This window comes from Xenopus laevis, chromosome 1S (genome assembly GCF_017654675.1).
Source record: "Xenopus laevis strain J_2021 chromosome 1S, Xenopus_laevis_v10.1, whole genome shotgun sequence".
Lineage (NCBI taxonomy): Eukaryota > Metazoa > Chordata > Amphibia > Anura > Pipidae > Xenopus > Xenopus laevis.
The window spans coordinates 154,567,269-154,593,914 of record NC_054372.1 but is presented as its reverse complement, the minus strand read 5'-3'; the positions used below and the strand labels follow the sequence as shown (position 1 = coordinate 154,593,914).

The following is a 26,646-nucleotide window of genomic DNA, read 5'->3' as shown; positions in this document are numbered from 1 at the left end:
AAAAGTGCCGCGCGTCACGTGGCCCTCAATCCCCGCCCTCTGGCTGCTAATCAGCTGGAGCTGGCAAAGAACGGCGCGACATTTGTGTCACGGGACCAGTTCAAGAAAACGGGGTTGCGGGAGCTGCAGAGTTAGTAGTAGGGGTCGTGAGAGTGAGCGAAGGCGGCAAGAGAAGGTAGGTGTTGGGGTGGCACATTTAACGTTGCACTGGACTGTCTGCTGGTTTGGCCTTATGTCTCTATAGTTTCTATACTTCGATATCAGTGGAGGAGGCGCAGCTTCCAGCTGGAATAAACACAGTGACACCGTGTCTGGCAGCAAGTTGCATGCTCCTGTCTACTGCACTGATCTTACTGCTCCATTATTTTTCCCTCATTTCTTCATACTCACACAGCTAACAGCCCTCCTCCCAAATAGGACTTCACCCACATCTCACCTTTCATGACCTTCACCATAAATACCCATTCTCACAAAATCTACCCCTAACTTATTCTCAGCGGCCACCCCTGCCACTTGGTATGAGCCAGCCATTAGCTCTCCCTGCTGCCTCTGCTAGAACTTTACATAGAGCACTGAGGGGGTTATTTATAAACATGGAGCAAATTTGCACCTGGGCAGTAACCCATAGCAACCAATCAGTGATTAGCTTTTTTCAGCCAGCTGTAGGTTGAACACTGAAAGCAATCATCTGGTTGCCATGGGTTACTGCCCAGGTGCAAATTAGCCCCATGTTTAATGTATAATGACAGAGACTCTCTGGGGGTTATTTATAGACGCCATGTTAGAGCCCCTGCCTGCCTTAAAGGGCAACTAAAGTCTAAAATACAACAATGTTACAAATGCTGTATTTTGTATACTAAATATAAACATGAACTTACTGCACCAGCAGCCTAATAAGACAAATGATTTATGCTTTCAAAGTTGGCGCAGGGGGCTGTCATCTTGTAACTTTGTTAGACATTTCTGCAATATCAAGACTCGCACATGCTCAGTGTGGTCTGGGCTTCAGTTGGGAGGCTAAGCTTAGGTATCGTCATAAATTATCAAAACAGCACAAGTCAAATAATATCTGCCATAGAAGCAAGACTGATTAATAATCAGATTATAAAGACTGCACTGAGTCTCTGGATACAAATCTCTATAGGGAATCCAACATTGCTGCTCGAGTTCTGGGAAGTAAGGTGGGGGTGCTCCCCTGCCATTTGAAAGTATGATCATTTACCTGCACAGCAGTTGGGGACCGTCTGACAATTCCTATTCACAGCAGTAAAAGAAGGGGGAATTTCACTGCATACAGTCAGGTTTATTATAAAAACAGTAGACATTTTTTAATTAAAGTATATTGGATACAGATTTATTTTTCATTAACGAAAGTAAAAATGGGATTTTATATTTTTGCCTTTACATCCCCTTTAAACTGGCCATAGATGTAAAGATTTTTACAAGATCTATTCGTTATCGTTAGCCCAAGCTTATCTTGAAACCATTGTTTAAATGTACGATTTGTCCATCAACTAAAAAGACTATTTCAAGTGATGTTGTCTAGTTGAAGCCAGGAAACCTGAGGGGAGCTGCCTGCTTGGCCTTGCAAACATAGATACATTTCACTGGGACCGATGAAAATTTTCTAACCTGCCCGATCAATTTTCTGACAGATGTCGGCTTATGTCGTTTTATTCCCACTAACCTCCTAATAATTTGACAGATTGGTTGGATTGCACTAAAATCGGTTTTTCGTCAAAGAAAATTCTTTGCGTCTATGGGGACCTTTAGCAGCACAACCCCTATGATGTCACAGACAGACAAAACGAGAGTCTGGATAGTTTGCACGACTGACTGTGATATATTTCATGGGTCACACTGCAGTCTGTTCCATACAAGAACAGAAAACGAGGGGTCTATATCCGGAAACCTGTTCTCCAGAAAGCTCCAAATGGACTCCCATACACTCCATTTTATCCAAATAATCCAGATTTTTAAAAATGATTTCCTTTTTTCTATGTAATGATAAAACCGTAACTTTTACTTGATCCAAACTAAGATATAATTAATCCTTATTGGAAGCTAAACAATCCTATTGGGTTTATTTAATGTTTAAATGATTTTCTTGTAGACTGAATGTATGAAGATCCAAACTATGAAAAGATCCATTATTCGGAAAATATTATCTTTTTATATTGCAGAGGGAAGCTGGAATGGCTGCAGTTGGCTCACCGTTTAATGGCATGCTGTTTAGAATGGATTTTGGGCAGTCTTCAGACTCATTCTATCAAAGTGCAAGTCTCCAGAGCCCAATGGACAACCCATTTCTTTCTGCTAATATGAACAATGATAACCCAGTAAATCCTGCTCCAATGGGAAGTTCTGTTAACTTTGATAATACATATTATAATAAGTACAGTCTCTGCAATTCATCTCCCAGCTTGATTGGTGGAGGCCTAACTCCATTTATGCGAAATGCTTTACTATCTGCAAACTCAGAAAGCGGTGTGGGATACTTCGCCTCTTGCTCTGGGTAAGATCCTGTGATAATCAATGATAAGATACATCAATGAGTATTGTGTTCTTTTAATACTACTTCTGTATAGCATCAGACTTTCTTTTAAATAATCCTGGTCATTCAAATTTTTAAATTTATTTTATTTTTTAGGTTCTCACATTCCACAAGAAATAAACATAAAAGAGAGGAGGATATCACTGAGTAAGTCAGACCTTTTTAATTTACAAACTTTGCCACTGAACAGGTTAGTTTGTAAGTGAGGGATATTAAAGGATCCAGTATGTATAAAGGTAAAGAGACACAGAACTACTAGTAGCAGCTACTTGTCATGGCTACAAAATAGACCGAGATAATTGGCTTTACTAAGACACTAGGGGGCCCATTTACTTTGCTCGACTGAAGGAATAGAATAAAAAAAAAACTTCGAATGATTTTTTCGGCTACTTCGACCATCGAATTGGCTACTTCGACTTTCGACTACGACTTTGAAATGAACGATTAGAACTAAAAACCGTTCGACTATTCAACCATTCCATGGTCGAAGTACTGTCTCTTTAAAAAAATTTCGACCCTATACTTCGCCACCTAAAACCTACCGAGGTGCCATGTTAGCCTATGGGGAAGGTCCCCATAGGCTTTCTATCAATTTTTAGGTCGAAGAAAAATCGTTCCATCGATGGATTAAAAACCTTCGAATTGAACGATTCGAAGGATTTAATCGTTCAATAGAACGATTTTTCGTTCGATCGAAATATTTGCGGTAAATCCTTTTTACATTCGGCAGTCGAATATCGAGGGTTAATTATCCCTCGATATTCGACCCTATGTAAAACTGCCCCTATGTGTGTTTTAGTAAAGGCAATTCTCAGTATTGTCTATGGCAGGGTATTTTGTAGCCACAAAAGTAGCTTCTACTAATAACTCCGCGTGTCTTCACCCTAATATTTGTTAGTATAGGTATGGGACCTGTTATCCAGAATGCTTGGGATCGGGACCAGTACCAGATGTTTTCTGTATAATGGATTTTTCTATAATTTGGACATCCATACTTTGTCTACTAAAAAATTATTTAAACATTAATTAAACCCAATAGGATTGTTTTGCCTGCAATAAGGATTAATTTTATTGTAGTTGGGATCAAGTATAAGGTACTGTTTTATTATTACAGAGTAAAATGTTTAGCATTCTGGATACTTGGTCCCCCATGCCAGTATAAACTAAATTGCACAGTTATGCCAGGAGTTATAGTCTTAAAACATTGACATCCTACATTTGCTACCCAGTACTTAAGTTCTTTTCTTATAAGCTGAAAACTCAGTTTTTATTGCAGTAGTCTAGTCCTTAGCTGAAGCAGTAATATGCGGATAGCCAGCCTGAGAAACGGCCAATTTTGCAGTGCTTTATGTCCTAAAATCTCATGTACTGGGAATTTTTGTTTTCTCTTGGAAGTGGTTTATTTGTAGACCAAAAATGTACTGTATTGGCATAGCATATCAAACAATATTTCAAGGTACAGCATTAAAAGTACTGTGTACAGAGTGACATAGTATTGTAACGTTTTAGCTTGTTACATATCACAATGTATTATCATAGTGAGGGCATGGAGATAAGTGCAGTAGCTATTCTGTAATTCATCCATTATTGCCATTTCACCCTTGTACGCAGGGCCCAGCCAGCTGGGGGCCCAATGCAATTCGGCCGGCCACCTTGCCCTTAAGGTGGCCATACAAAGGCAGATAAAGCTGCCGATATCGGTCGTTTGGACCAATTTGACATCTTATCTGCCCGTGTATGGGGGCTTCCGACGGGTCTTCCTGATCAATATCTGGCCACGATATCGTTCGGGAAGGTTTGATTTTTAACCGACCGACCCGTCTGAGCCCCTTGGCGTATCGTAATTCGATCGTTCAGCCGAACGTTCGAATTACCCCCGATATGGCCATGCCGTTAGTGGCATATCGGGGAAAGATCCGCTCGTTTGGCGATGTAGCATAGATCTTTGAGTCTATGGCCAGCTTTACTCCTTGCGCCGGCTTTCCAGTTGCTTGTTTTAAAGGAGAAGGCAAGGATAAAATTAAGCGTTATCAGAAAGGTCTATATAAATACACCAGTAAACCCTCAAAGTAATGCTGCTCTAAGTCCTCTGTCAAAAGAAACCCAGCATGTCTTTCCTTCTGTTGTGTACACATGGGCTTCTGTATCAGACTTCCTGTTTTCAGCATATTGTATTGTTCCCTGCTCTAATCTGAGCCCAGCGCTAATAGTGAGCAGGGAGAGACTCAGGCAGGAAGTAACATCTCACCAAGCTAATATGGCAGCTGCTATCCTAAATAAACTGAGAGCTTCTATAGCTGTTTACTCAGGTATGCTAATGCATTCTGCAGAATAAATATAGTGTACTAGCTGGCACTATTGTGGCTAATCTATTAGCAATAAATTGCTTCTGTAGCTTTTCATCTCCTTTAAGTCTTCCTTGATTGGAAAAGCACTGTAGCAATTTCAGGGTAGGGCTGAGCAGAGATACAGTTACATTGGCAAGTGTTCTAGTATGCCCAATAGCCCTGTAGTGAAGAACTATATAAAGGAAGATCTAGAAAGCTTAGAAAAAAGCAGTTCATGGAGCAGGTAAAATGTGTGAGCAGCAACTCACAGCCAGCCAGTGTTTTTGCAGCCAGAATGAAATGCTGGGTTGAGAAACTCATACATTTTTAAAAAAATCTTTGTAAGAGAAAAAAAATAAGGTTATTTGTGAAACGTTTGTATTAAACATCTACTTTGTCACTACTATGAGGGTGGGGGGGTCACAAGCCCCTATTAACAATAATAAAAACATTCTACACATTGTGCAGCAATCAGACCTTTTTATATGAGAGAGCTGCTGAGCCTTGCAAAACTGCAACCCCTTCAGTATCTATTATGTTTCAATAATGCTGAATATAACTTGTACATTTTGTGTCCAGGTGTCCGTTGAAAAAAAGGAGAATTTCGGAACATGCCAAAGTCTCTGTATTTCCTGAACCTACTGCATGCCATTCCTCCGCAGATATTTTAAAGGGAGAAATATCAAGGAGTTGCTGGGATTCTAATTGTAAGGCGGAAATAACCGCTGCCATTCAATATTCTGAGTCTGATGTATTATCAGAAATGCATTTGGCCCAGAGTGAAGAAATGGAAGAAGCATCCAGTGAATTTTTCTCTCCTGCATGTGGAAATGATCACAGGTAAGGCACTTACTTCTCAACACCTGTAAGAGTTTGATGACAAATATAAGAGGTATACAGTATGGGGCAGGTTTATCAAAGGCCGAAAGTGAAAAGTTGAATTAAAAAAATTTGAAATTCAAGCAAATTTTTGTATACTTCAACTAGGGAATAGTCCTAATTCGATTAGAATTTCGAAATTTATCATGTACTGTCTATTTAAAAATTCGCCATCTAAAACCTGGCAAATTGCTATTTTAGCCTATGGGGGGCCTCCTAGAACCCATTTGGAGTCAATTGGAGGACTTTGAAAAAACGTTGAATCTTAAGATTTGAATGCGCCATTACTTTGATTCGTACGATTCGAATTCGATCGAAAATGGACCTATTCGACAAAAAAAAAATTCAATTTCGGTTGGTCTTTTTGAATTTGAATAAATCTGCCCCTATATGTTCAAGTGGTATGAACTCTATGTGCTGTGTCACAGCTTGTTACTGACTATTACTTTTAAATTGGTTTAAACCAGTCATCTGAGGATTTTGCTTGTCAGCTGATGGTGGCTTTGTATGAATTTAAAGAAATATGCGAGGAAGTGTTTCATATTTATGAAGTCTTTCCATCTTGTGACTGTTAGAAAGTTATAGTTAGAAGCTAAAGAAAGGTAGAATCATTGGGGTGAATCATGTAGTTAGGCTGGTGTATATTTGTAAGACGTGGAATGCCAACCCGTGCTCTGAAATATGCAACTAAAATCACTTAGAAGTTACCCAGCAAATTGGCACCCCCACCAATTGTGCAATTACTTGTCCTTTAACCCACATCTCCCAGCATCACACGGCTGAACTGCTATTCTGCAGTTGTGGTCTATGAGCTGGTCTATTTATTGTAATTCAGCATCTGTACCAACAATGAGGCATTGTTTTTAGTCCCTTCCAGTGTTTTATAAAAAGCTTCATGTTAAGAAAAGGTATTCCCTAGGTTTTAACATGCACAGTTGTCTAAATGAACTTTTGTTTTGAAATTTTAACAGGTTAAGTAGCGCTAATGAAGAATTGGAAACTGACAAAAAAGCTGACTGTTTGCCTTCGCTTATCTTGTCTGATGTTCTTAAAGAAGGTTTAAAGCGAGGTTTTGAAGAGTCCCTCACAAAGAAGATTGTGGATTCAATGTAAGTGATATTTGTTGTAAAGATTAAGGAGGAAATTTAAAATGTCTTTTTTGTCATGAGTGATGTTATGAAGGGGATCAGTATGCCACAATTGTATGTGTAGTTACCTCTTCAAATAGCCGAGAGAGATGGCAATGGCACTCACAGGATTTTTGAAAAATAACAAAGGTCCTTGTGTGGGACTGAAACGTTGGATTAATAAACCTCTTTCTTTTTTACCTTCATTTGTTATTTTTCAAAAATCCTTTGAGTGCCATCACTCTATAACCCTCTATGAACTTCTGATGTATGTGCACCCAGGTTTCGTCCATTTATCAGGGTGTGCGGCCCTTACATGCTGCTTTTTTTTTTATCTCTCTCTCTCTGCCGCATGTTAAAAGGTAAAAATCCAAGATATGAAAGTTGTCGAAATCACAACAGGTAAATGGTACATTCTCATAGCTAATACTTCAGGTAAAAGGTGCCTAGCACTCCTCCCGCATTTGAAAGTTATGTTGACATGGCTTCAAACAATAGGAAGTTGAAATTAAAGGGATACTGTCATGGGAAAACATGTTATTTTAAATGCATCAGTTAACAGTGTTGCTCCAGCAGAATTCTGCACTGAAATCCATTTCTGAAAAGAGCAAACCGATTTATTTATATTTCATTTTGAAATCCGACATGGGGCTAGACATATTGTCAGTTTTCCAGGTGTCCCCAGTCATGTGATAAGCTTCAGTCACTCTTTACTGCTGTACTGCAAGTTGGAGTGATATCAACCGTGCCCTTCCCCCCCCAGCAGCCAAACAACAGATCACTGGGAATGCAATGAGATAGCAGCTCCCTAACACAAAATAACAGCTGCCGGTAGATCTAAGAACACTCAATAATAAAATCCAGGTCCCACTGTGACCCCTTTAGTTACATTGAGTAGGAGAAATAACAGCCTGCCAGAAAGCAGTTCCATGCTAAAGTGCTGGCTCTTTCTGAAAGCACATGACCAGGCAAAATGACCTGAGATGGCTGCCTACACCCCAATATTACTACTAAAAAAAACTACACTTGTTGGTTCAGAAATGAAATTTTATATTGTAGAGTGAATTATTTGCAAACAGTAAACCGTGTAATTTAGAAATAAAAACTACACCATAAAAATCATGATCAGGGGGTGCGTGGCATGGCAGCCTAAGAGAGCAGACGTGTGCAGATAGAGCTCCGCTGGTAACTCATTCTGATATTACCCTGATATCCTCGACTGGGCCAATTGTCGCTTGGGGTATTGTTGGCATTGCCGTACTGTACCACCGGAGCTGATGGGAGGCAAAAGCGGTCCACGCAACAAGACCGAAATCGCACAAAAACTCAGTGTGTACGCAAGAAAGCAAGATGGCGGTGAGGAGCCGGTGCGGCCTACCACGCCTAAAGAGCAATCGCAAGCCTCGCAGCAACCTGCACCAGATTTGCCGCTTACTCAGGTACTTACCGCGATAGCGGAATGCCAGGCAACCCTGATGGCCACGTTTACCAACAAAATAGACGAGTTGCGCACAGAGTTCTCCATACTACGTCAAGACACTCAAAACATCAGAGAACGCACGGCGGAGGCAGAATCCCGCATCAGCATTCTGGAAGACTCCTGTGCCCCACTGCGGGAGGAAGTTTCACAACTTCGTACCCAAATTAAACAAGCAGTTGCACACATGGAGGATTTGGAGAACCGGCACAGGCGCAACAATGTGGGAGTGGTGGGCCTACCGGAAGGAGTCGAGGGCCAAGATCCTGAGGCATTCTTTACGGAATGGCTGAAACAGCACTTGGGTGAGTCCACCTTCTCCACCTTCTCCTCATTTCTGGTGGTTGAAAGAGCCCATAGGGTCCCAACTAAGCCGGCACCTCCGGTGGCCCCCCCGCGCCCTTTCCTGGCCAAATTATTGAATTATAAGGACCGTGATGGAGCCCTATCGGCGGCGAGGCGCATTGGTGATATACAATACCAAGGCAATAAAATCTCACTCTACCCAGACTTTTCTACTGGAATACAGAAAAAGAGGGCAACTTTTGTTGGCGCCAAGAAGCGACTCAGAGATGATAACGTTCCATATGCAATGCTTTACCCTGCCAAGCTGCGGATACAGGCAGATGGGAAAAACCTTTTTTTCACTGAGCCACAAGAAATAAACGACTGGATGGATGGGAAAGGCCTGAAATAGGGGTGCCACCCTCATGATTGTATTGCCGCGGTATGCTACGCATTTGGCTTGCTCGGAGTGGGGTCTCTTGTTTCTTTTGTTCCCCGCACAGTAACCACTCAGATACCTTTTCTCGTACGGCTTTGGTCTTGTTCAGCCCAGGAGGATATCCCGGAAGGAGCCAGGACATGTCTGTTCCCATAGGGAAGGTTTGGCCTGCCTATAGGATATATTGAAGGGGATATATATTGTTAAAGTTAAGGGTAGTATCTCTATTTTGATGATACCGGGTGGGATTGGGTTACTTATGGGGTGTTTCGTTAGATTGTTTTACTATGTTTTTTTTATTGAATGTAATTGCCATATGTACTCTTACTGCTATAGCTTCCACAGACAGGTGTCTGACAAGGAGGATTGTAATTTCACTGGTGACTGAGACTTGGTTGCACTTCTGTCCCCCCGAACTTCCCAATTGGTTCCCTGGTGTTGACTGCTCCCCCAATTTAACATGGAAGGGCGACTTAAGCTAACTTCATGGAACGTGAGGGGTCTCAATGACAGAATAAAGAGGACAGTTATACTCAAATATCTTAAAGATCACAACACTGACGTAGCCCTGTTGCAAGAGACCCACCTCACTGGTAGCAAAATTATGTCCCTTAGGAAGCCATGGGTGGCTCATCACTATCATGCTCACTACTCCTCCTATTCGTCTGGCGTAGCTATTCTTATACGAAAGGGAATCCCGTTTACGTTTGAGGCAGTGCAGTCAGACCGAAAGGGTCGCTATCTTGTTCTGCATTGTATCTTAGCACACTGTCCAATTACTATAGTCTGTATTTATAACCCACCTCCATTTGACATAGGATTACTCAATCAAATTGCAGCCAAGATACAGAGCCCTGACCCCAGACCTATCATTCTCGCGGGCGACTTTAACGCAGTGCCTGACACACGGCTTGATTGCCACCCCCTGAAAAGAGACGAGCCTCTGGGCTACAGGCGTGGTCTGAGGCTCTGGGTCTCACTGACCTCTGGAGGTGGAAGCACCCTAGAGACACACAATACTCTTGTTATACCCCGGCTAAATCAGCTATGTCCCGGATTGATCTTATTTACTCCACTGATGATCTTCTGGGCAGGGTCGTGGGAGCAGATTTTCTCCCCCGACCCTGTCAGACCACTCGCCATACAGATTACACTTCAGCTGGGCCGACCCCCCTCACAGAGTCAATGGAGATTGGGAGGGCGCTGGGTTGCAACTCCAGACCTCCCATACATCATGCTGAATTTTGGCTTCATAACACGACTGAATGTAACTCGAACATAACGTGGGATGCATACACTAGTGGTGCATACATTTCGATGATCAAGACATACCGGACTAGGTATAGGCATAATATAGGGGTGGCGGAGACGGATCTTGCTCAAGCGGAACAAGCTCATGCGAATAGCCCCACACCAGATACACAAGCTCGCTTAGACTCGACTCAACGTAACCTTAGACTTCTACTTGTAGATGCCACTAAAAGATATTTCACTAACAGAGCACATCAGATGTATGAACACGGAGATACCAACGCACGACACATAGCTTTCCTAACTAAAGAGCTGCGTCCGTCTACCTCCATCCCACACTTAACAGCGGCGGATGGCTCGGATCTTACTGATCCGTCTGCAATAACTGCTCTCCTTGCAGAGTACTATACTCAACTGTACTCCTCCAAACTCAATAAATCGGAGGTTGAAATCAGACAATACCTACACCTAGTTACTCTCCCCACTTTAGACGATGACCAACGTATAGATCTTAATGCTGACTTTACTCTAGAGGAAGTAGAGGATGTCATAATTTCCGAATATGAAAGCCCCTGGCCCTGACGGACTGCGCGCAGAATGGTACAAAACCCATGTTAAACTGTTAGCCCCAAAACTATTGGACCTGCTCCAATCTGCCTCACGATCAAAAATTCTTCCACCCTCATTCTACCAGGCAACGATAACGCTGATTCTTAAACAGGATAAGGACCCATCACAGCTCCTATAGGCCCATATCACTTCTTAACATGGATGCGAAAATACTCACCAAATTGCTGGCTAACTGCCTTCAGCGGGTAATCAATCACCTTATACACCCAGACCAGGCGGGATTCATCCCCAATAGATCCACCTATACTAATGTTAGACGCCTGTACCACAATCTATCCATCACACATGACAACTCCAACATGAGGGCGATAGCCTCTCTGGACACAGAAAAGGCTTTCGATACTGTGGAATGGGCATATCTTTTCGAGGTGTTATCTAAATTTGGCTTGGGTGCTAACTTTATCTCCTGGGTTAAAATTATTTATGACTCTCCCCAGGCCTCGGTGCTGGCTAATGGGCTACTATCCAAACCCTTTCGTCTGACTCGGGGTACTAGACAGGGGTGCCCCCTTTCCCCCTTATTGTTCGCAATGGCAGTTGAACCCCTTGCTGCCATGATTAGGGATGCCCCCCGGGTACAAGGGCTCCGAGTGGGCAATAGAGAAGAGAAGATATCCCTTTATGCGGACGACACTTTGATTTACCTAGCGGATACCAATCACTCCCTTGATAATGTCTTACAATTGGTGAAGCAATTTGGGGAGTACTCCGGTTTACGTGTTATAACTGGAATAAGTCCAGCATCTTTCCTATAGACCCTAACCCGTGCCCTAGAATAGATCTGCCACTGAAATGGGTTACGGAAATGAAGTATCTTGGCATAACGGTCTCCCTTGACAAATCTAGCTATACTAGATTAAACTTGCAGCCTATTTTAGCGACTCTCAAAGCCAGAATCCCTACGTGGGCGATGTTGCCCCTGTCCTTGGTGGGCCGTGTGAATCTCATTAAAATGTTATGTCTGTTTAATTGCTTTATGTGTTGGCTAATGCTCCAACCTATGTACCTTTCTGCTGGTTCAATGACATTGACAAGCTGCTTCAGAAACTACTGTGGCCCAACTCTAAACCGAGACTGGCAAGGGCAATTATGCAGGCATCGTGGAACCAAGGTGGTTTGGCACTACCTAATTTTAGGAACTATTATCTAGCTGCTCAACTATCCAATTTGCATCAATGGTGGCACCCCAATCTGGACAATCGTGCGTTGACCCTTGAGAGGCACATCATGGGCTCCGAAGATGGACTACAAACTCTTCCCTTTGCCGGCCCCAGGCCAGGTCACGACTTACCTGATACGACCCTATCCACTTTCAAATGCTTGCAGATTGTGTCAAAGAAGGCATATCTAAACACCAATCAATGGTCCCGAGCAATGCCATTGTGGCACAACAAACTACTGGGTCAATTTCTCCAGGTCCCTGATCCGAGCATTTGGGCGAATAAAGGAGTTACAGAACTTTGCCATATTCTTATTGGGAATGCACTTAAAACATTTGACCAGCTCAAAAGTGACTTTGACTTGCCGAATCACTATTTATTTAGATATCTGCAGCTTAAGCACGCCTTTTCGGCACAATTCCCTGGCAACACGGTGCACCTTAGAGAGCCTCGAATAGAGAAACTTCTTAAACTGGAAGGGCTCCGTCACCTGACCTCTAACCTCTATGGAGGTCAGATCCACTGGCTAGAGCTAAATCTCAATGGGCTCAGGACCTGGGAGAATTTCCACAGGATGCTTGGTCGGATATTCTCAGTCAAGTGAGGGACATTTCAATACCTGCCAGGGACCGGCTTATTCAAATAAAGTTTCTTAACCGCATTTACTACACGCCTGTAAGATTGGTGAGAATCTTTCCAAATTCAACGGACACCTGCTTCAGAGGCTGTTCGGAGGAGGGCACTTACTATCACATGTTTTGGCAATGCTCTCATATACAGAAGTACTGGAAAGATGTTTGGGACTTTTTGCATATCCACTTGGGCCTTCCACATGTTGCCACGCCGACACTAAGTTTTTTGGGTCTTACAGAGGACCTACCCTTAAACACCAGGAACAGACTTTTACTCCTCCAACTCTTATTCTTTGCCAAGAAACTCATTCTCCTCCACTGGAAGGACACTCAGGCCCCCCGGATCGGGGAGTGGAAGCAGCTTGTTAATTCTAATTTGCCACATATAAAGGCAGTATATACCTCTAGAAATTGCCCGACTAAATTTGATCTGATTTGGGGCACATGGATGGCGTTAGATAATTTGGTACATACTTGAGCTAGATAATGGTGATTAGTAGGTCCGAGGCTGGACTGATAGTCTAACTGTGATGTTTGAGGTTCTGGCGTGGGTTCTAAAGGGCTGATAGCAATGTCACCTTGCACTTGTTTCTCCTACCTCCTCTATATTACTGACGGACATCGACCATGAGTAATCCTACCTAGGTAATCAGTGGAAGCGTAAATATGGCAATTTTGTTTATGTATTTTCCTTTTATGTATGTAATTAAACTTTATTTTCTTGTTTGTTGGAAATAAATAAACAGAACTTGAAAAAAAAAAAAAAAATCATGATCAAATCCTTTTAACATTGGCCTTAGGAGAAGTACCAACAAGCTGGATAATAAATGTAAACAATGCCAGTTACAGCTTCCATGTGCTTAGGGTTGCCACCTGGCCAGTATTTTACAGGCCTGGCCAGTAAAAATGATGGTTGATCCCAATGTTATTAATAGGGAAAAAAGATAAATATATAGGAAGGCCGGTATTTTTTTCCAGAAAAGTTGGCAACCCTAACTGTGCTTGAGACTGTGTCAGTGATACACTGGTGATTAGCAGAGAGCTGGATGGAAGGCAGGGCTTACGTTTCGGCACCTATGTTTTAAGCATAGTGACGTTCTTTAAAAGGACAGTATACCCCCTTTTATCAATATTGATTAAATGAATAGCGATTGTGCTGAACATACTTTTTACCTATTTTTTTTAATTAGCAAATATCTGGTTTTTGTTATTTTTTTGTTCTAACCAAGTTCACTGAGAAGACATCAGAGTAAATAAAACTCCACTTCCCCAGCTACAATCTCTTTAACTAAAGAGCAGCTCACTATACACAGGCTTCTCACTGGACTGCTAGTTTGTTTGAATTTTCTCTTTGAGATCAGGAAGGTAAATTCACTCGTTTTTTTTACATTTTGCCTTGTTTAGTTCAAGAAATACAAATTCCAAATGTTACCATTAGGAAAAGCACGTTTTAACAGTAAATAATAATTTGCTTTGTTCTTTTCAATGTGAAAAAAGACATAATTTGTCTATATTTGCCCTGTAATAAACATTATAGAGATGGAAGCTTTTGCTTTATAAGAGCTATATTTTACTCCTCTTTTAAGGAATCGTCCTTCTATGGAGCTTGTCCTCTGGAAACCACAGTCAGAGTTCCTTATTGACAGACTGCAGGCAGTGCCTAAAAACCGTAAGAAGGAAAAAGATTCAGAAAAGCCTTCCCACTCGGCATCTAAAATCTCCTTCATTCAGGAAGTAGAAACAATTGAAGATGTTTGCCGTTCCAACACTACAAGTGCCCCAAACAGAACTTGGAGCAGAGACGAGGAAGAAGAAATGGAACTATAAATGTTTTGTACAAAAACCTATTTGGCCACAAACTCAAGGATTTGTTTTATTACAAAACTAAAACTGTACAGTTTCTAAACCCATTTTTGGGAACATGCACCACTAGCAAATTTTCTGCCTCTTTTCAGCATCAGCCATGTGAATGCTTGACTATTAAAGGGCAACTACCGTGAAAATGAAAATTTAATATTAGCTGCAGCATACTGAAATAAGAAACTTTATAAATACAATCAATTAAAAATCCTGTACCGTTTCTGAAATAATCAAGTTTATGTTCACTATTCCTCTCTCGGCATCCGTCTCTCTTCATTCTGTCTTCATTCAGGAGTTGGGTGTCAGATGACTGATCCAATATATCTTATAGGGGGGGCTCCTTTTGCCTAGAAGATGTATTAGAGCTCACTCTATTAAAATCACCAGACATCATGTCTCTCTACATGCAGAATTTGTGCAAAAGGCAGTTATTTTGTTAGATTTAGTTTGTACTGGAATCAAGTGAGCTCTAATTCATCTGCCAGGAAAGGAAGAGCCCCCCCCCCCATAATATATATTGGATCATTCATTTGACACCCAACAGAATAAAGAGAAACAGATGATGAGAGAGGAATAGTAAATAAAAACTTGATTATTTTAGAAACAATGCAGAATATTTAATTGAGTGTATTTAAAACGTTTCTTTCTTCAGTATGAGGAAGCTTATATAACATTTTCATATTTGAGATAGTTCCCCTTTAATCATACAACTTTGTTACAAAGGTAAATGATTTTTTTTGTAAAGTAGTGTGATGAGTGTTTTTGATGTTAATGTGTATTGTGCAGAAGGGAACATTACAGTGAGTATGTTTTATGTTAAAACTACAAAAAGCTCACAGACATACCCAGCTGCCAATGTCAACCATATTGCAGATCTGTGGCAGTGCGAGGATGGGTATATTTCATAATAAACAATGTTACAGATTCTTTTTGTTTTTACCAAACCTGGGGATAGAAATGATGTGCGCATTCCCTACCTATGGACTGGAGCAAAATTCTTATATATGAGATGTGTATGTTATTTAGTTTTAGTGCCAAAAATCAGGAATTGTATGTATTGTCTTTTGTAATCTTTTGTGTTATAAACAAAAACAATGAGATACTATCTTGAGGAATAGATCAGTAAAATGCCCTTATTTAAGGCTTTTTTCATTTCATGCATTTGTAATACCAGATACGTGCTCCAGGAACTACAGGCATAGGATCTTATATCCAGAAAGTGCCGAATTTATGGGAAGACCATCTCCCATAGATAGCATATTAAGCAAATAATTCTAAATATTTTTTTTGTCTCTGTAATAATAAAACAGTACCATGTACTTTATGATAACCAAGCTGCATGAATTAGAATCCTGCACAGAACCAATTTGTTAAAGCGGACCTGCTACCTGACCCGCAAGTACCTCATACGCAACCCGATCTGCTGACCATCAAGAAACGGGAAGTGCTTTCGTAAACCGGAAGTGACATCATTGGAAGTTGGCGTGATCAGAAAAAAAAGGAGTAAAACTTGCTATTGAGAAGAATCACAAACCCGGGGAACCGCATCTATACCTGCTCCCGAAACTTCTACCTGCAACCCGCAGGGTACCGCAGGTTTTTTTGGGTAACCCGCTGCAGGACTCTAGCATGAATCCATATTGCTGGTAAAGCAATTAAATTTGGTTTATTTGATCTACAATTTTTTTTATTAGACATCTAAAACCAAATCCCCAAACATTCCAGATAATAGATCCTGTATAAACAATAAAAAAAAGTTGTACTGTGCTTCTTGGATTTAAATCCTGCACCTCAATGTTTTGTATACTTCATTTTAATAAAACTGATGTTTAGTATCAATACAACTGCAATTTTATTTAACAATAGAATCAAAGATGGCCTTTTCCTCACTGCCGTAGCCAGTCTGCTGGAATGGCCAGAAGGTGGCACTGCTGAATTTAAAACTACTAATATATACAACTTTTAGCTTCCACATGGTCCGTACAAAGATAAAACATGATTTACAGGGGTCTTCTAAAAAGTTTGTAGTCCGATATGCATCAAATTACACAATTATAGGGCATGCAGTGATCCCAAAATGTTTTTGTGCACTTCATTTTCATAATTGGCACTGCCTGTTTTTTTTTTTTTTTTTGTATACTCTTTATCCAAAAAACAGAAAAATAGAAAATCATAATTTTGCTAGTACAAGCATGTACATCAGATTCATACAGGGAGTACCGATATGGGATTCATTATCTGGAAACCGGAATTGCCGTCTTCCATATACTCAATTTTATCCAAATAATCCAAATTTTTAAAAATATTTCCTTTTTCTCTGTAATAATAAAACAGTAGCTTGTACTTGATCCAAACTAAGATATGATTAATCCTTTTTGGTTTATTTAATGTTTACATAATTTTCTAGTAGACTTAAGGTATGAAGATCCAAATTATGGAAAGATCCAGGTCCCAAGCATTCTGGATAACAGATCCCATATCTATATATGGAAAAAAAAGGAGAAAGAAATACAATGAAAACACAAAAAGAAATAAATATGAACCTAAATCATTGTCTCTGTATTATATTTATATCACTAAATGCTATCCTAAGCAGAGCTTATCATATAACTGCCTATTACCAGTCATAAAATAACTGTCCATTAAAATTACGCTCTATGTAGTCAAGAAGCCTAAGCTACCGAAATAAGGGTAACGGCGCACAGCATTTTGTCACCCATCAGCGCTTAAGGGGTGATATGATTACTATGTATAAATATATAAGGGGATCATATAATAGTCTCTCTAATGCTTTATTTACCAGTAGGTCTTTCCAGCTGACACAAGGTCACCCATTCCGATTAGAAGAAAAGAGGTTCTGCCTAAATATTCGGAAGGGGTTTTTTACAGTGAGAGCTGTGAAGATGTGGAATTCTCTCCCTGAATCAGTGGTACAGGCTGATACATTAGATAGCTTTAAGAAGGGGTTGGTTTTAGCAAGTGAGCGAATACAGGGTTATGGGAGATAGCTCAGTACAAGTTGATCCAGGGACTAGTCCAATTTTGGAGTCAGGAAGGAATTTTTTCCCCCTCTGAGGCAAATTGGTGAGGCTTCAGATGGGTTTTTGCCTTCCTCTGGATCAACTATATATCAACAATATACATATTGTATATCCGATATCAAAGACACTTCCTCATCTTGCAAAATCCTTTACTTGTTCAACATTTCCTGGTTCAGCTTGCAAATGCTATCTCTATGTTCCTGGTTCCTGTTCTATTATATATCTGCTAAATGTCAAGTGCAGATACATACATTTGTTATTTAGGCTTGGCTGGAGAAAATCATGATAAACAGAGTTAGAGTGCCACTAAAGCTGACCAAACACAACTAATCGGGCCTAAAACTGCAAAATAAATGACTCCCTTGAAAGGGTTTTAATGCATGAACCCAACCCAGTGAAAAGGTGATTTTGGCAATAATGAGTGGAATTCTGTGCTGCCAATAAATATTTTCATTTGATTTGATTTAGTGAATGGCTACACTTATCACCCTCTTTTTTTATACCTGCAATAAGGGAAGAGAACTCCTTCCTCCATTGTGTCAAACCTCTGCTATGTAATCTTTAAATATATATATATACGAAAAGTATGAATTTTTCGTACTTTTCCTCAAAATATTACAAATTTTTCTGAGTTTTCCGACTTTTCGGTCCAAAATCCCTGAAATGATTGGATATCGGTACAGACAGAAGCGCAGACACCGGGACCTTCCCCAATGACTTACACAGGACCTCGAGAGCTTTAAGAAGCCAGATTTACAGAGACAGACTTTTAAGACCATCAGGCTTTAATAAATTCTGAAAAATTTGTAGTTTTTTTTTTTTAGTCCAAAAACTACGAATTATTCGGAGCATAATAAACAACCCCCTTAATATATAGTAATATGTACAGAGCTTCATTTACAACTAGTGATTTATAGATAAAGACATATATACAACTTATTGTACAACTTATTTATGGTTCACCACTAACCATTATATGAATTCCTAAGGCTGTTTTGTGTTGTATAATAGACATGTGGTCAGCACATGTGACTTGCAAAGAAGGCTGGTGGGATACTGGTAGATTGTCCCTCAGATACTTGAGGTGAAAGGCCAAAAGAATCCTTTGATCTACTCCAGCCAACCAAATCTTCTTACCAGCAGAATGGCTTCGATCTATGGAATTGCACTGATTTCCTGAGATCACTGCTAGTACAAGGTATCATTACTGATGATCAATGTTACTGCTAAACTTTGTGCGTTAGTGGGAATACACATATTGTGTGCAAACACATCATTTAGTATTGATTCAGTCCTACCTACATCTCTGCACAGAAGGCATTTTAATAGGTGTGCACAAAAAATAAACCCCTATATATAATAAAAGGCACTAAGTTTGCCCAGGAGCAGTCACCCATAGCAGCCAATAAGATGTTTGCTTTTAAACAGGTGACCAGTAAATGCTACGCAGTATGTTGGCGCTATATAAATACATGTTAATAATAATAATTGGTTGCTATGAGTTACTGCTCCTGGCAGCACTGGGCACAAGCATTTTAGATTTTTAACTGTGTGGGGTTTTCTAGTCCTTACTGCACCCACCACGAGAGTGGGTGACATTGACAACAAATGACTAAAATGTGAGGCCAAGTGGATTTACTGGCTTAACAGTCGGTCCCCCGCTGGTCTCAATGAAGGTTTTACCTTCAAACCTTTTCTCTAAATATTTCAAGAAAAGTTCGCTTGGTAATCTTCCCCTTTTTCCCGCATTTATGTGACCGTTTTCTGATATCCTAATGTCTCTAATTTTTCCAATTTCTAATTCTTGTAGGTGACTTCACCTTTAATAAGGTTTGAACCTAGGTACACTTTGTTGAGTTCACAAGGGGTTAAATATATAGCTGTCCCTCTCATTTTATTCGCCAACGCTTTTTACATTCCTATTGGTCAAAAAAACGCCTGCATGTTGGGCAGGCGCAATATGATTGTGCGAAAATACACCAGCGAAAAGACACACCAACGTCTCTACGACCTTTTTTGATGATGTCATGCGCAATACCCGGAAATCGCACCCAGCGTAATCTCGCGTGACTAGTGTGAACACGCGGCGCCAATGCCTATTTAAACTTTGTAAAGATGAGCGCCCACCACTTATGCCCCTGAGGAAGCTGAAGTAGTCAGCGAAACGCGTTGGGCGGCATAGGTGGACGGTGGCAGTCTAACTCCCACTTTGTCCCTAGGCAGACAGGCAGTTTGAGAAACTTGGGGTACTATTTGGAAGGGTGGGAGCGGGTAGTGTTTGCACTGTAACCAGTTCGTTTAGACTACTACCGGCGAAGTGTTTTTTGTTGGCTGATTAATATACCACTGTTTCCACCATTTGCTGGTTTTTAAATGAATGTTTTTTAAGGACATTGGTCCTGCACTGCGGCCTTATGGGCTACTGGCAGTGGGTTTGTTTTTTGTGGGCGCTCCTCTTTTTAGCCTAATTTTATTAAAAGTTACGTTTTATATAAGGCAGTTTTGCCAATCATACCATATAGGCGCCACACTGATCTAGTTTGCTTTGAAGTGAGTGTGTATAGACTAACAGTTTTTTGATTTCACTTCTTCTTTTTTCTTCTCCTTACTGCTATTACCACATTTACATGGCAAAGTCAGCAAATGGATGGCATAAATGGACACCTACTAAAATATGACAAACTACAACACCCAGGTCCCAAGAGCTAATCAAATTAGGGGAATTTGACCATCTATGTGTATATCCAGCTTGAATGACATTTTGACTAGGATTATGCCATCTGGTACAGGTATGGGACCCATTATCCAGAATGCTCGGGACCTGAATGTTCCGGATAACGGATCTTTCCGTAATTTGAATCTTTTTACCTTAATTCTACTAGAAAATCATTTAAACATTAATTAACCCCAATAGACTGGTTCTCCTTCCAATAAGGATTAATTATATCTTAGATGGGATCAAGTACAAAGTACTGTTTTATTATTACAGAGAAAAGGGAATTTTTAAAAAATTGGATTATTTGATTATAATGGAGTCTATGGGAGATGGCCTTTCCGTAATTCGGAACTTTCTGGATATCGGGTTTTCGGATAATGGATCCCATACCTGTAGTTTTAGGGTAGGATGGAGAGATAATTCCCACTGTCCATAGGAGCAACAGGAAATATTGAGAGAAACTGCCCCTTCTCATTCACATTATATGGATGAAGCAGATGAAAGGCCAGGAAGCACGAGGAGTAAATTACAAAATTTTCATCTCATCTGGTTAAGGAATAACCAGGCCTTGGTTCTTAATTATGGAGAATAAAATGTAAGTTTTTTAATCTTTTACAATCTGACTCCAGCTTTACTACTTTGTGGGTCCAGGCCCGTGCCAGCCTCCTTTTGATGTTTTCTGGTAAGGAATAACCAGAAAGACACCAGAAGAGCAAAAAAGACTGCCAACATTTACCCACATGGCTGCCCATGTAATGGGGTATTCTAGGCCCTGTGATTAACTGATACCAGCGGAACCCCAAGTAACCACCTAATTGCTGGCTTAAAATGGCTACCACATGATTTTCTAATTAAAGCGCAAAAACTCATGGGTAGACAGGAAAAATAACTTGCTCTGGTGCCAAAAATCTAATTTAGCAAATGACACAAGATTTGCCAACCCTCATTATCAGATGAAGGACAGCTGGATGAAAACACAAAGCTGCAAGTGTGTGAGCAGTATAATAAGCGTCTGGCCGGTCACATTGTGAATCAGCAGCCGCTCTGTAACAACTACTGCCTCTATAATGACTGCACATGATCAACTCAAGTTGCAGAGATGCCTCCCTTTCAATGAAGTACAAAAGAATTTCTTGTGTTACCTTAATCGCAGTAACCAACACACACATGAGTAATGGAAAACAAGCTGGAAGAAATTAATTAATAGCAGATTTGGGTACACTTTTGCCCAGACTGCACATATTTTAATATGTATTCAATAGCTGACAATATTTCAGTTTGTATTTTATTATATATATATATATATATATATATATATATATATATATATATATATATATGTGGAAGGGCTGTGGCACACACTTACTGGAGTAGAGACCCAGGTGCTGGTCAGAAAGAAATTGTATATTCATGTAGAAAGCTGACGCACACTGGGATTTTCTCAAACAAGAAACATATTTATTGGATCGACGTTTCGGTCCTCACATGGACCTTTATCAAGATAGATATAAAGTGCAAGTGTACATAGTTATATAGACTCACCCACCAGTGAAACTTCCCCTGAACACGCCCACATATCAAGTGAATGTTTTAACCCTAGAAGACCCACAAGTCCAGCGAATATGGATGAATAAACATTGGTCTGAAAAACAAAGTGCAAATGGCATTGTAATATATAAGAAAAATCCATAGTCATATTATATATATTTAAAAGCAATAATAAGATATTCATCTTAATAAAGTGACATTACGATAAATATAGTGTTAAAAGTGTCATAAAAATCTCTAAAAACATTAACAAATGTATCCATAAGACATAAGCTGTTGGCATATAAATATTTTAAGAATAAAATGTCCAAAGAATCTAGGCTATGTAGTTACTTACAAAAAACAAGAAAACGAGCAATATTCATTAAGACCCCTGGGAGCAATGGTATTTAGCGTTTTAATCCAGTAGACCTCCTTTTGCAGTAACATGCGATCCCAGTCGCCTCCCCTAGCGGGTTCAGGAACTATGTCAATGCCCATAAATCTAAATGTTGGGAGATTATGGCCCATTTTTAAAAAATGTTGTGGTAGCGGTAAATCTGACCTTCCAGTTTCAAAGGCTTTTTTAATAGAAGACCTATGGTTGCCCATCCTCTCTCGGAGGGTGTTTTGCGTCTTCCCAACGTACGACAGACCACACGGGCATGTTATGATATAGATAACATGTGTGGATGTGCAAGAAATACGGTGTCTAATCATAATCTCTTTTCCAGTATGTGGATGTTTGAAAGATTTACCTGATATCATGTATCGACATGTAATGCAGCCTGCACATTTGTAACAACCTTTATTCAATTTACTTAAAATGTTGCCACTGGTCTCATAGCATTTAGTTGGATCTGTCTGCATAAGTAAGTCTCTCAGGTTTGGTCCTCGTTTATAACCCCACAGAGGTTTTTGGGTAAGTGATTGGGATAGTTTTTTATCACATTTCAAAATTGACCAACTATTTTCTACTATGTTTCTAACTGCCTTGGACCCCGTAGTGAAACTAGATGTTAAAATGAAACGATTCTGTTCATTAGGACTTATATTCTGCTGGGTGTCCTGTGTCTGCGTTAAATGTTCGCGGGCTTTTGTAATGGACCTAGATATAACATGCTGATTATAACCCCTTTGCTTAAATCTATCTGCTGTATCAGCTATTTGCCTTTCACGGATGTCCTTGTTAGAATTGTTGCGCATGGTACGCAAAAATTGCGAAAAAGGAACTGATTTTTTAGAACTAGGTGGATGAAAACTTGTGGAGTACAGAAGGGTATTTCTATCCGTTGGTTTACGATATAATTTGTATCCTAATCCACTGCTCTGTCTAAAAATTTCAACGTCCAAAAATTGGATACTCTGCATATTATGTGTAACCGTCAACTTGACTGGAGAATTTAAAGCATTTAAATGTTCAACCATTTTCAGCAAGTCTAGTACCTCACCACGCCAAATAAGCAGAATATCATCTATATAGCGTAAATACAACAATAGAGATTCGCCAAACATAGGTACAAAATTGTGTTGTTCATAGTGGGCCATAAAACAATTAGCGTAAGCAGGAGCCATCGCTGCACCCATCTACGTGCCTTCCTTCTGTAAGTAGTATTGTTTCTCAAAACGAAAATAGTTCAATTTCAGTGTTAATTCCAGAAGTTGGCAAATGAAATCAATTGGTGGACCACCGTATGTAGCGGAATTGGAGAGAGCCCAATGCACCGCTTCTATGCCTTCCTGGTGGGGAATTATTGTATATAGACTGCAAACATCTAAGGTTGCCAGTACGATAGGGCCATCAGGAAGTGTCGTATTTTTTAGAATTTCCAAAAGCTGTTGTGTATCTTTTAAAAAGTAAGGTAAGGACTGAACTGTGCTCTGTAGGTGATGATCAAGATATAGACCAATGGGGTGTAGTAAGCTGCCCCTTGATGAAACGATTGGTCTACCCGGAGGGTTACATAGATTTTTGTGGATTTTGGGTAAACAGTACAAAATTGGGCAGATTGGGTACACAGGAAGAAGAAATTGTTTCTCGTTTACTGTAATCCAATTCTGTTCAACAGCATGTTCCAACACTAAGTTAATTTCTTATTTAAATTTGTTCACAGGGTTAGTGCTCAGTTTCATATAGACAGTGGTATCATTAAGTTGACTCTTAACCTCTTTCTGGTAATCTGTATAGTCCATAAGGACTATACCACCTCCCTTATCAGCAGGTCTGATTATAATCGTGTTGTCATTACTTAGTGTTTTCAAGGCTTGTCTTTCTGAAACCGTTAAGTTGGGGTGACTCTTAAAAACAGATGACGGGAGAGAGTTAACTTCATGTGACACAGTCTGTAAAAAGACATTAATGTTGGTGTTGGTTGAAACAGGGTCATATGAGCTTTTATTTTTCCATTTTGAGCTCAATGCAGGCTTATTCGTATCACCAAATTGATCTAGTAAGCATAATTTTCTTCCCATTTTGTAACTTTCCACTTCCCATTTAAACCCATTAAATGGCACAGTAGGGACAAATGAAGTACCTTTGTTCAGCAGTGAGATCTCCGCTGGCGTCAATGTATGGTGCGATAGATTGTAAACCGGATTCATTTGGGATATCTGGGAGGCCGGCTTCGGCCGCTTCTTCCCCCTCCTGACGCGCCTCGGGTGTCTCTGCCTGCGCTCCTGGTACTTATTGTGGTGAAAGTATCCACTGGCCCCCGATCGGTCGGTAAGGTGTCCTTTGGAATATGGGCCTGTTGTTGGCTGCTTACAGATACAGACGCGCTGCTGGGCTGCATCGAAGGAGCGTCGCGCTCTGATGACGTCATCTCATCGTCGCCTGCAGAATCGCGGGAGCTATCCACGGTGCTTACCGCGCGGCCTTTGTGTTTGCGCCATCTTTGAGCGCTTCCACGCCAATACGATGGTTCTTTGTTTCCACTGAGCCAGCGGTAGACCCTGTGCTGCTGATAATCATCTTCTACTTTCCGTAGTTTTTCTCTTTTGAAACGTAATAGATCTTATCTAAAAACTTCCATGTTATTCATTAACTTGTGGTGAAATTCACTGAATGATACATCATTCAGTGACATGTGGTAATCTGTCTCCAACTTAACCAATTCCTTTCTCACTTTAACCAGTTCAGTGCTGGCTTCCTCAATGACCAGAACCATGAGGTCCAGGGAACAACGATTCAGCACACCAATCCATTTACGACAGAAATCGGGATTTTGGCGACCAATGGTAGGTACATTTTTAATGCGGAAGCCTCTTGGTATCCTTTTAGATCTAAAGTAATCTGATAGAAAAAGTCCATGCAAATCAAGGTCTGTTTCTCGTTTCTTCAAATGTAAAAGCTTGTTATAGATGTCCTTCGGACAATCAGTAGTCGGTTCATCCGAATTGGTTTTCTGCCACAATACTTTCTCAATCTCGGATTCAGTAATATGCCATGTTTCTGCAAACAGCAAATTTTGTCCGCTTTTCTCCATAAAGTCCTCCATGTTTGTATGGTGGATAAGAGCAAATAACTTCAATTCCTTGTGGTGCTCACAGCAAAAACAAATATATATATATGTGGAAGGGCTGTGGCACACACTTACTGGAGTAGAGACCCAGGTGCTGGTCAGAAAGAAATTGTATATTCATGTAGAAAGCTGACGCACACTGGGATTTTCTCAAACAAGAAACATATTTATTGGATCGACGTTTCGGTCCTCACATGGACCTTTATCAAGATAGATATAAAGTGCAAGTGTACATAGTTATATAGACTCACCCACCAGTGAAACTTCCCCTGAACACGCCCACATATCAAGTGAATGTTTTAACCCTAGAAGACCCACAAGTCCAGCGAATATGGATGAATAAACATTGGTCTGAAAAACAAAGTGCAAATGGCATTGTAATATATAAGAAAAATCCATAGTCATATTATATATATTTAAAAGCAATAATAAGACATCCACATACTGGAAAAGAGATTATGATTAGACACCGTATTTCTTGCACATCCACACATGTTATCTATATCATAACATGCCCGTGTGGTCTGTCGTACGTTGGGAAGACGCAAAACACCCTCCGAGAGAGGATGGGCAACCATAGGTCTTCTATTAAAAAAGCCTTTGAAACTGGAAGGTCAGATTTACCGCTACCACAACATTTTTTAAAAATGGGCCATAATCTCCCAACATTTAGATTTATGGGCATTGACATAGTTCCTGAACCCGCTAGGGGAGGCGACTGGGATCGCATGTTACTGCAAAAGGAGGTCTACTGGATTAAAACGCTAAATACCATTGCTCCCAGGGGTCTTAATGAATATTGCTCGTTTTCTTGTTTTTTGTAAGTAACTACATAGCCTAGATTCTTTGGACATTTTATTCTTAAAATATTTATATGCCAACAGCTTATGTCTTATGGATACATTTGTTAATGTTTTTAGAGATTTTTATGACACTTTTAACACTATATTTATCGTAATGTCACTTTATTAAGATGAATATCTTATTATTGCTTTTAAATATATATAATATGACTATGGATTTTTCTTATATATTACAATGCCATTTGCACTTTGTTTTTCAGACCAATGTTTATTCATCCATATTCGCTGGACTTGTGGGTCTTCTAGGGTTAAAACATTCACTTGATATGTGGGCGTGTTCAGGGGAAGTTTCACTGGTGGGTGAGTCTATATAACTATGTACACTTGCACTTTATATCTATCTTGATAAAGGTCCAT

The 26,646-nt window shown here is 40.2% G+C and overlaps 1 protein-coding gene across 2 annotated transcripts; it reads left to right on the top strand.

The window, feature by feature from the left end:
- Positions 1-10: 10 nt before the first annotated feature.
- LOC108707184 (coiled-coil domain-containing protein 117) lies at positions 11-26,646 on the top strand. Of its 2 annotated transcripts, XM_041580407.1 has the most exons (7): positions 11-175; positions 2,184-2,515; positions 2,651-2,701; positions 5,461-5,721; positions 6,732-6,869; positions 25,040-25,142; positions 26,490-26,646. In XM_041580407.1, exons 2-7 carry the CDS (start codon positions 2,196-2,198, stop codon positions 26,601-26,603), a joined length of 987 nt encoding a protein of 328 aa, XP_041436341.1. In that variant the 5' UTR covers positions 11-175; positions 2,184-2,195; the 3' UTR covers positions 26,604-26,646. The 2 variants fall into 2 exon arrangements, with proteins under 2 accessions (XP_041436341.1, XP_018099741.1); XM_018244252.2 differs by lacking the exons at positions 25,040-25,142; positions 26,490-26,646 and adding an exon at positions 14,348-14,847 and having other exon boundaries at positions 18-175.